The sequence below is a fragment of the Eucalyptus grandis genome, chromosome 6 (assembly GCF_016545825.1).
Source record: "Eucalyptus grandis isolate ANBG69807.140 chromosome 6, ASM1654582v1, whole genome shotgun sequence".
Classification (NCBI taxonomy): Eukaryota; Viridiplantae; Streptophyta; class Magnoliopsida; order Myrtales; family Myrtaceae; genus Eucalyptus; species Eucalyptus grandis.
In genome coordinates, this window is record NC_052617.1 from 42,988,132 (window position 1) to 42,999,049 (window position 10,918).

At 39.3% G+C, this 10,918-nt stretch overlaps 1 protein-coding gene across 8 annotated transcripts; it reads right to left on the reverse strand.

Moving 5' to 3' along the window:
• Positions 1-635: 635 nt before the first annotated feature.
• On the reverse strand, positions 636-9,250 carry LOC104450007 (polyadenylate-binding protein-interacting protein 3). 8 transcript variants are annotated; one of them, XM_010064384.3, is made up of 16 exons: positions 8,934-9,250; positions 8,125-8,319; positions 6,096-6,249; positions 5,868-6,029; positions 5,653-5,789; positions 5,278-5,468; positions 4,221-4,398; positions 3,881-4,120; positions 3,173-3,297; positions 2,997-3,063; positions 2,846-2,879; positions 2,222-2,523; positions 1,960-2,106; positions 1,699-1,797; positions 1,538-1,600; positions 636-1,121 (listed from the first exon to the last, which is right to left on the reverse strand). In XM_010064384.3, exons 3-16 carry the CDS (start codon positions 6,232-6,234, stop codon positions 1,092-1,094), a joined length of 1,914 nt encoding a protein of 637 aa, XP_010062686.1. In that variant the 5' UTR covers positions 6,235-6,249; positions 8,125-8,319; positions 8,934-9,250; the 3' UTR covers positions 636-1,091. The 8 variants fall into 8 exon arrangements, with proteins under 8 accessions (XP_010062686.1, XP_010062680.1, XP_010062681.1 ...); XM_010064378.3 differs by having other exon boundaries at positions 2,222-2,544; XM_010064379.3 differs by having other exon boundaries at positions 2,222-2,544; positions 8,842-9,250.
• Between the last annotated feature and the right edge of the window lie 1,668 nt (positions 9,251-10,918).

A 10,918-nucleotide genomic window follows, 5' to 3' on the forward strand; every position in this document is an offset into this window, starting at 1 on the left:
GACAGCAGAGAGAAAGCTTGCACAAGCTGAGATGGGGGCGTGGGGATACAGACAGGGTGGGGGCGTCGGCTGTGGAAGCGGGGTCAGCATCATACGGCTCGGTGGTGTTGGGGAGCTGTGTGAGGAAAGACGAAAGATGGGAGAAAGGGGTTTGGTGTAGATTTTGAGTAGGAACCAAGACAAATGAACCTTTTCAAATTGAGAAGATGTAAATTGTAGATCTCAGAAATTCGAAATGATACATAATATGGGAAGTGAGAAATGCCAATTGTAAGTTTTCCTATATATGGTGCTAGGCTGCAAGCTCCACTGCCTGTAACCGGATCACCCAAACCTTCATTGCCTTAACCTAATTTTCACAATTAGCGCTAATGGCTCCATCACCTGCTCCTTTTTTTCGATTCAAGAAACTAAATGAAGTACTACTAATAAACCAATAATGGCAAAGGCAGACACAGGATCAAAACATCTCTTGTAGTCGGTCTTGCCACAACCGGACCAGGAAGCATGGAAAGCAAACAACAATCGCAGCTGAATATTTCTCTACAGATCAAGGGCTCAATTAAGGATATGTCTATTTCACGGGACGTTTAACAACTTCAAACAAAATTTAGTCATCACTTGGGAAATTGAGCTTATGAAACATGTCATCAATAAAGGGGACCTACTCACAGTTGTTCCTACCTACGCCTCAGCTTCTATACGGTTGTGGTTGCAATTGATCTTATTTCAGAGCACTTTATGAGAGAGACACTCCTTTTAACACCTACAATAAAATTTCCACAACCATCGAGTCTGAAAAGTTTCAACAAGTACGTCAAGTGAAAACTTAAGTCCCAAGTCCCGATCAATTGAAACCTGCCGCTATCTGGTGGTATGAGAGGAACATACAATGGTCAGCCATGGAAATAAGGTTACTATTAGGGGATCCCCATTGAAGGCCAAGCTCTTAAGAAAAAAGAATTTTCTTTCTTTCCCAAGCAGATCTATGAAGAAGGTTTATTCATGTGACCAGAACTCCCAAGAATCTAAGTCGCCCGAATTATTTGTCAGTAGAAACCTCCAAGAACACGGACCTTCAACAGAACTGACTAATAGTCTCGTCCTTTATATGGCATGTCCTGAGAGAAGGGAGAAAAGAGTGTCAACGGCTCATATTGTATGCTCTTGACAAGCACAGCAAAGAGTGCATATCATTTCCTTTAACCAGCAAACCAGAAAAAAGCATTTTCCTATATCTTTAAAGCCGTACGACAATTCTAATAGAATTATGGAGGGATTAGACAATACAATAACATGATGCCATTAAGGACATTTTCAACTTGCATTGACTATCACACAAGATGGAGGTGGGGCACGAGTGTTGTCCACAATCTCATTGACTTGTACTTTGTCTGTGGGTTGATTTAGAAAAAACGAAAGAAACAATCACAACTAAGCTATTACTTGTATACAAGACAGAGGAACTTAACCAAATCATTTTACTATCCTTATCCTCTACTTAGTAAAACTCGGACAAATTTACGAGGTGTCTTACTGGTGGAAAGCCTGGCATGTAAGGCAACTGTCTTGGATGGGCAACAAGCATGTGCTGTCCATACTGCAATTGAGTAACAATGAAAATGCAAACTATTAATTCAGGACAATAACAAATGTAGCCTCCAATAAAAACTTAAGGAATGCAAGGAAAAACCATACATGAGGGCCATTTGGGTGTAAATATGTTTGTGGTGATTGCCCAGGGGGAACTTGTGCATTAAAAATTAGGGGCTGATGTCCCACAAAAGGCCCCCCCATCTACATATTATTAAAGCAAGCCACCAATCAGGCAAAGATCAATAACATCAACAAGGAAAGAGAGAACGAGTGAATAGACTGATGTAACTAGTAATTATAATTCCAACTAGTCAATGAAAACATAAAGCATATAATATATAAAGGTAAAGAAACCAAACTTACTCCAACTCCTACGGGCATGTTGTGCATTGGGTGTACCCCGGGCATATTAGCTGGATAGTAGAAGGAGCCATCTCCAGCTGGGGACACAGGTCTAACAGGTGTCTGAGAAGGAACAAAACTCTTTGCATTGGGATTCAGCTTGAATTCCTGCCAATGAAAACATGACAAACTTCATAAAACCCACGTATCTCATCGCCAAATTATGAAACCATCTCCATAAAAAGCAGTAAGGAAAACTAAAAACAAATGGAAGTTTTCCAACCTTAGCATGGGGGTTCAAGTTGGATTTTTCAGAGGATAAGGAGCCTACTGATGAACTGGGCGTCAGCCTAGCACCGGTAGGAGCTGATGCAGCACCCAGACGATCAGAAGCAGATGATGTAGAGCTACCAGGCCGTCCATGAGAATCCACAGATTGGGTTTCTCCACTTTTTGCCAAAGTAGGTGTCTCCAATAGATCACCACGTGAATTCATCTTATTATGATCCGTTAAGGCAACAGTAGAAGAAGCAGGAGCTGCAGCCTTGGCCAATATGCCCCCTTTATGAGAGGAACCACTCTTTCCTTTCAACAATGAGATGGAGTCTGAGCAAAAGAAAATAATATAACATGGTTCCATCAAAAAAACAACTAAATGACAAAATAAAAATGGACGACCTTACTAGGACACAAATTCTTATTACATTCTGTTTTTATATTTTATATTATCGTATCAATATTTGTCAAGTAAATAGGAAGATAGGAAAGAAAGTTGCAGAAGTCACTATCCACCAAGCAATTGCCTTTATCATCTCACTTGAGATGATGATTAAAAAGATAAAAATTCAAGAACTCCATTTATTGTTTTTTTCCCTTTTCATATATACTACATAAGAACTTTACTCACCCTCAGCTTTTGATATCCTGGTGTCCTTTGCAGGCTGCATTTGCACAATTAGAGAAGTAGAAATGTCAACATCACTGACAATTTATTGAAGGCAATGACAGCAACCACATTCAAATTCCAATGAGGATGCACGGTTAAATGTTTCACTTACTGGCAGCTTCCCAGCATCATCTAACTCAGTATGTCCTCTTTGTTCACTCAGTGATCTCTCTTGTACCCTACATAAGTAAAAAGAAACCATGACTTCCACAATTCTTTCCTACGAAACAATCACAATGACATTTAAATTCCATTATTCCTGATAGAAGTAATCTGCAAGTTAAGGACCTGTTATCATCACCCGAAGCAAGAACACTTTTGCAGGTGAGTTCAGATGACAACCGACCAGCATCATCAGCACCAATCTGAGACAAATCTACACCAACACTAGAATGAGAAGTTTCGGGCCCATCCTGCAATGTCATAGAAAAAGGTGATTATGACAGGAAAAAGAAAAACACCATTAATCTCACAGAAAGCTGTAACTTAAGTGCTATTAGATCAGAGCCATTGAATAAGTATAAGTCTAACTCAACCACATCAAATAATAGGGCTATAAGTAGAAACCAACATAGCTATTTCATACAGGAATGCAAACCACAAATACGTCAGTCTGTCATAGAGGATGACTTGAAATGGATTTAGAAAACTGTATTAGTATAGGATGTAAACATGGCTTTAGTCATCCCAAAATTTGTCATTGCACGTGGTATTCACGAATGAAAAACCGTGCTGGATGAGCTATGGACGCCAATGAACCACATCAGCAATATGCTGAATTAAAAAAACCTTAAGAAAGATCAAACATTTGGTATATGAAGCAGGACAGTACTGCCAGTCTACAGATTCCCCAAGCAGGTACATTGTCTTTGTTATGTGAAAAAGCCACACGTGAAGGATTTATATGCACAACATTAGCAGGAACCCCTGAAGCAATAAGAGAATAAGGTCATGCGCACATTGCATATCATGCAACATACAAACAATATAATGTACCAAAGGTACCGTGGATGAAGATCTTGCTGATGCTTGAGTAGCATCAGTGTCTGTCCCATCAAGCGAACCAATCATGATAGAAGCAGGGGCACTGCCAAATGTTTCAGTGTTCCATGAATCCAAAAGAATATCCTCCTCCTCTACATATCCACTATCATCAACCACCCCACCTCTACAGACTGAAGAGAATCTTGTCTCCTCGTCAATATTGAAACTGTCATGGAAACGAACTCCTCTTTCCTGCCAGTCACAAATTAAGTAAAACGCTAACTCCAGCAAAAAATAAGAAAAACTTAAAAACAAAAAGGCAGTAAAAAGAAAAGAAAAAAAGAATGCTCACCTCTGCCAGATGAAGATCTTGAGTCTCCTCACCTTCTATTTCCCTTGCAATTCTTCCAGCAACTCTCTCCAACTCTCGCATCTGAGGGCCTCTCTCAAGTTTAGTCGTGTACAGATCCTCATCATAGGTGCTTTTCACTCCAAATAAAGTTTCATTCACCTCAAACTGATCCCACCCCCTTGAAAATGACAAAAAAAAGATCATGCTAGTCAGCATATTTACAAGATACACTTCTCTTGTGGAATCTACATTCAGAACCTCCAAGACTTGATGAATAAGTAGATAAATACCATGGTACCATTATTCTATAACACACCTAAAACACTAACAGATTAGAAATTGACATCAGCTATTTCACACAAAAGAGTCCAAGAAAGCTTGACATCAAACTCAAGCTAGTTTTATGGAGTACTTCCATCTTCTATCAGCCAGCAGAAAGAGAACAGAACAGTGTTTTCCAACATAACAAGCCATAGTCTCTGCCCTTCTAATCCAAAATCCAGAGTTCACGCAAAAAGAGGAGTTAGGCTTAGCTCAAAATACTACAATTTGTGGAACACGTAAACTCTAATGGAGCTGCCGCCCACTAGCTTTAGGAAAAACCAACTTTTCCAGCACCTACACAATGTCCTCACCCAAAACCATGTCAACTCTCATGCCCAGATAAAGCATAAAAGCTCCAAATACTAGTGAAGTTGTGAACAAAAATGAGATATTAGACAACAGTTAACATGTCAAAGTGAACCATAAAACGCAATTCATCATTCAAATTTGCTGCCATATTCTAAAAAATTAGGGAAAGCATGTATGTATTTGGAAGCTAGCCCTTTCGGTGTTAACACCAAGAGAATCTTCCACTAAATAAAGAAAGACATTACAAAAGCTTATAAAGTGTTTTGAGTTCTTCCTTCCACTATTCTCTTATTACACTCCTAACGAATTTGGAGTTAAGGAACAGTTAATATTCTATCCTTACTAATGATTAGCATGCAAAGGTTGCTAACAGGAATACAACATACAACATTCTTCAAAGGGGTGAAAAATAACTGATCACAACCTATCGGATGGGATATCAAAGACATTTTCCAGTTCAGGACGCTGGGGATCATCTTCATCAGGGATCCAAGGTTTTAGTTCTCTCTCCGGATCAACATGGCGTGCTTGTGATATACAGGAGTCAATCAAGATCTCCTGCCGTTTCTCAAGTTGAAGCTCATTTGACAATCCATCCCCAGCTAGAGAGAAATCCTGGCATCGCCCATGAAGATACTAAAATTAGATTCAGAAGTCAATCGTTGCTTTATACTACACCAATCGAGACAGAATATACTCCCTAGCATATGCATAGCTGTGTGTGACTTGCTTAACTATTTCAATTCATCGAGCTGCACATTTAAAAGGAGACTAGAGCAAAAAGGGAATTGATAGTTACCTTCGCAATGACTTGGACAAGTTCTTTGGCAGGAATTACAAAAGTCTTTGCAAAAGCCTTGTTAAGGGACTCAGTGTTAGCCCTATGCAACTGAACAGACCCATCTTTTATCATGCGAGCCATTTTCAAGATTATCCCTGGGAACAATGATTTAATGTTTATAATCACAAGAAAAACTATTCACTTTAATCACATTAACATTAAGAAAAACTTACCCATATCTTTATTGACATTTGCAGCGTGATATATCCCAGAATATATGGATCCATTTTTCACCTGGACTTCCACATGATGACCAATGAGGCGTGTTAAGAAGTACACTAATCTATCATGGGATGGGCTTAGATTGCCTCCGACTTTGCTGTCAGGCATGGAACCTACGATGACCACCATTAGAGAAAGCCCATATATAAATAATCCATACATATTTTGGAATATTGTACCTATGCTACCAGTTTTGCTGATGCCAGATTTTCCAGAATGCAGCCTATTGTCCATCTTCATTCCTCCTTCTCTTTCGCTTTTACGACGGCCAATTCCATTAGCAGCAGACTTGGGATGGGCAAGTTGTTGAAAGTTCATCCTTGGCTGCCAAGTCTGGAAGATGGTAGAAGGTAGTAATACCATCATTAAGTAATCAATAGATCTATTGCCAAAAACCCCCAAAACAAAAGAAAAAAAGGACACAAAAGATAAAGATGTATGAAGTTCAGACAAAAGATGCATAATATGCGCACTCAAAAAATGTAGTAAGAACATGGCACATAGGTAAAGTGACCAAAGAAGCACTATTAACAAAGAAAGAAAGCAGTTAATCATAGGTGGGGGATAAAAGGCAGCTAAAGAAAAAGGTTAGCCTCCACATTAATCAATCAACAAAAAGAAATAAACCAATAGCATATGATTTCAAGTCTTCAATGCAGAATCACGACAAGCATTGCAACAATGCAGAGAACTGTTCTTGTACTTGTGGACTCAAGATGCACAATTCAACTTTGTTTTAGAAAAGCAGAAGCTATCTCAATCATATGACATCGGGTTTGCAGAAGCCCTAGCCTTGTGAAATGCATATTCCAAAATGGGAGACAGGGTATTACAATATCACAAGAAGATAGTGCCTTTCAGATCTTTTAGGAACAACCAAACCCAGACCCCACAAAATAAAAAAGCAAAAGAAAACTTCTCCCAGAAAGGTTAACACGTTATTACTTCCCACGACTGCAAGGTCGAGAACAGAGGAACAGGCTCGTAACACAACCTCTTTCTCAGGTGGAAAATATGCCAAAAAATCTGTCAACTGTCAAAAACATATACTGATTTGGTAGAATACATATGAGATGATGTTTTTCTTCACAAATTAGTAGCATATGTCTAATAATGGCTCCATTTTCAGATAAGCTTCACAGAGAATAATTCTCAAGACTGAGTGTAGAAGAGCCTCGTGCATGTGTGATCGTGTCAGTTTTTCATTGCTGCAGTTTACCGTAACAAAACATTCTTCAGAGCCTTTTGATCAGGACCTGACAAAAAATTCAAAAGATACTATAAATTACAGTAAATAGAAGCTCCATTTGGTGGCCTCAACTCTCACAGGTTGCATTTCTCTTAAAACAAAACCAAATGCATACCGATATGCTGAAAGCCCACTCAAGATCACGCATCACCATTGCTCCTATCAAGGGTAAGATCATGAACAAAAATGGGCGCATCCTTTCGAGGAAAGCAAAAACCTATGATGCATCTTCTTCTACATTCTCCATGGAAGAGAACTTTTTCAAATTCTTATTCCTCTATAGGGCTAAACTGGGTCAAGCATAGCCCCTCACAATAGTCTATAATAAATATCCTAAGTTTCATGTTTTGGTTTTCTGTTGGTTGGAAAACAATAGAAATGGAAAGTTTCTAAAGGAGAGGTCTTATTGAGGCACTCAAAGTTGAAATTGTCCTGGAGACAATTTGGAGAAAGCTTACAACGGGGTTTATAGATAATTTCTTCAACAGGTATTGCATGAGCCAGGAATCCCCCTATTCCATTTTCATAGGGCTGATTTATTCTGGGATGTAGATGGTTTTTATTGACGTGGATTATTTCTTTGAAAATAGGCCAGTAACCCCTACTACTACCTCAGTGTGAATTTTTCTAAAACGGCAAAGAAGATTATGGATAACTACTCGGAGAAATTCTTCCACAAGCAACAACCACTACCGATTTATTATTTCAAGAGATAAACAACGAACTTCGCCACTGTCCAATCACAAGTTTCCTGACTATAGCAATGATATTTAGAATGTTGATCTTCAAAAATAACCAGAACTACTCTGAAAGTACCACTGCTAATTTAGGAAATTCCACCTTTAAATGACAGTCGATTTTAGTCAAAGCTCTATTTGTTCATGGACAAGTACATCTGCAGGAATTGACTCAGTAACAAAACTAACATAGACTGCAGCTCTATGGTACCGATGACTAACCTTTGAATTTTGAAATATCTTGCCAATCAGTGATATCGTTATCAACAATGGCAACAGCAATACAAAATCATCCCACAAGACCCAAAGGGCAACCACAGGAGACACCTCAAGGGGCACCGCAACTGGAAACAGATTTTCAGAAACCAAATAACATCTGACTATGGGAACTACCGGATTACCATCCACAATTACTGCCTGCGTTAGAATAGCAAACAAAAAAAAAAATTAATGCACGCTTGCAGAGTCATGAGGATAAAATCATGCTACAGAAGGAAAGACGGCACGAAGTATTAGGCAGTAGTCCACTCTATCAACTGCAGAGATTACTTCGAACTAATTGCATACCAATCACTCGTACTTCCTCTGTATCGATCATAAACCATTTTGAGCGTGAAGCGAGAGAGAGAGAGAGGGAGATCGTAAGCGTGCAAAAACCTAGAGAATAGAATAACTAACGCATCAGAAGCAACCACAGATTCATTTCATTTCAAACCCACATAAAATGCAGAACAAAAGCGAATGCACCAGCGCGCGCCTATCCACATGAACACCCGAGCGAAAAAGAGCAACCAAACCATCAACTCGCGATCGCAGGCACCGATCAGGAACATCCCCTCCCCCCTTCCCTCCCCACACGGAGCGAGCAATAAAAAACCCTAACCACCCCCAGCGTCCGAGCATCGAAAATGCCGCGGAACCACCAGGCAACCGACTTACCTAAGCGAGCACCGAAAAACCGCGACGAAGCTGAGTATTTCCCCCCCAAAAAACGAAAAAAGGAAGAACCCCCGGGAATCGCGAATCCGTACCCGAACAGGCGCGAGCGGCGGCCCGATTGGCGATGTGGGAAAAGGGGCGGCGGGGACGAGGGAGAGGACGGACTTTTCCCCGGGCCGCGCAGGGGGAATCGAGGGTTAGGGCTTCCTCGGGGCGGACGAGGGAGGCCGCCGCCGACGACGGAGGGACGGCGAATCGGGGAAGAGATCGAGATCGAGCTCGAGGTCGAGGTCGAAGACGGAGGGCGGAAGTCGATGGTGGCGCGGGGTTTGATCGAGAGGGAGAAATGATCTGTCGTCGCGCGACGAAATGATCTGTCGTTGCGCGAGACGAGAAGAAAAAGACTGCGAGCCGCGGGGGGGAAGTCCTCTATTAAAGAAGTGAAGGCTAAACTAGATTCGTAGAATCTCGTTGTGTATTTTTTTTCTTTGTTATATGAATCCGTATGGCCTTTTTTATTTTCTCCTTTTTCGATTTCGCGTATCGAAATTATAAATTATTTCGTGCGTCCCGGAATCTTTAAAAAAAAAAAGCAAATCCCGGATTTACAATACGAGCGAGGGTCGGCTTTGATCGGAGATGATGATGTGGCGTGCTTCTCTTCTTGTAGTTTTAAGTTCGAGTTTTTAGTGGAGGGGGGACCGATGATGCAGACGCTACTTTAGTGTTAAAAACCAATGAAAAAAGGAATAGAGTTGAAAGTCTCGTAAATTAATTTGAAATTTCTGTATAATTTTAATTTTAAATCTTTTTATTTTGTTCTCTGCTTTTGAGTTGAGAGAAAATAAAGGCCCGAGTAAGGAGTAGAAAGTGGCCAGGAGCCAGTCAGTACTAAGTAGACTAAAAAGAAGGAAAAAGGGTTTACAATAACTCCTTAATGTATGTGGAAAGAAGAAGACCTGTGTGGAAAAAATTAACAAATATTCTTGATTTGGTCAAGTTCTAAGCAAATCAATAGAATTTAGAATTGATGTGAGATTGTTTCTGGCAAATATCCTGTCACCAAAGTATATCTAAAATTTTACCTAAGATATCCTTATTCATTTAATTGATTTTATAAACTAAGTTTCACGAAATCATATTTTCCTTTTTCAACCAAATAATCTGTTGAACTCAATTGTGGTTTTATTGTTTCTTTCTATTAGCAAACTAGGTCTTCTCATGCTAGTTTGGCGTGCACTCCTAACTCGTGCTAATTACTTTCGCTCAAAAAATGCGTCATTTGCATTCATCCCTCCAATAGTTTCATTATCATTTGATATCGTTTGTATTTATTATTCAAAATTTACTAAAAAGGGGCGATACATTGAATGAAAAAAGTGAGATTTAACTTCAGTTTATCATTTGAATTATTTATAATTTATGGAATTATAATTTACACAACTATCGATTTGTAAAGGAAAAAGCAAGTCGAAAAATTATGACAGGAAGCATTTTGTGTGAAAAAGAACATCAGGAGACTCCCCAAATTCACGAATCAATTCACATAAAACTATGGAGATTTGGCATAGTATGTATCCATAGTCTATATAACAAAAGTAGACATGGTTCTCCATGGAAGGAAAATTTAATTTGTCCCCGATTCATTTTGTCTAAATGAATGAAAGATGATATTCAATATGAATGTATTCACCTAACTTCTGGTTATTTTTGACAAGTAATAGACTTAGTCAACAATATTTATGAATAAAATTATCAACAACCCGATAAATCAAAAAAAGGTGGAGTAAAAAATCTCGAATGCAACCTTCAAAGAAATAACCATCGGCATAGTGGAATAAAGCAACACAATGGAGTCAAAAGAAATTATCAAATTAGTGGAATCAATATAACCGTCGATTTAACCATTCAATAATCGTTTGAAATATGAATGATTGATTCCAGAGCGAACAGTTTCCACCTTATAAATGAAACCACCCACTAAGGACTGATTTTGAAAAATTGGAACTAGGAATCATCCGTTGGTTCCTTAGTATCATTCTTGAGTGAGTCAATGAAACAAGTTGAAATGTCCCTA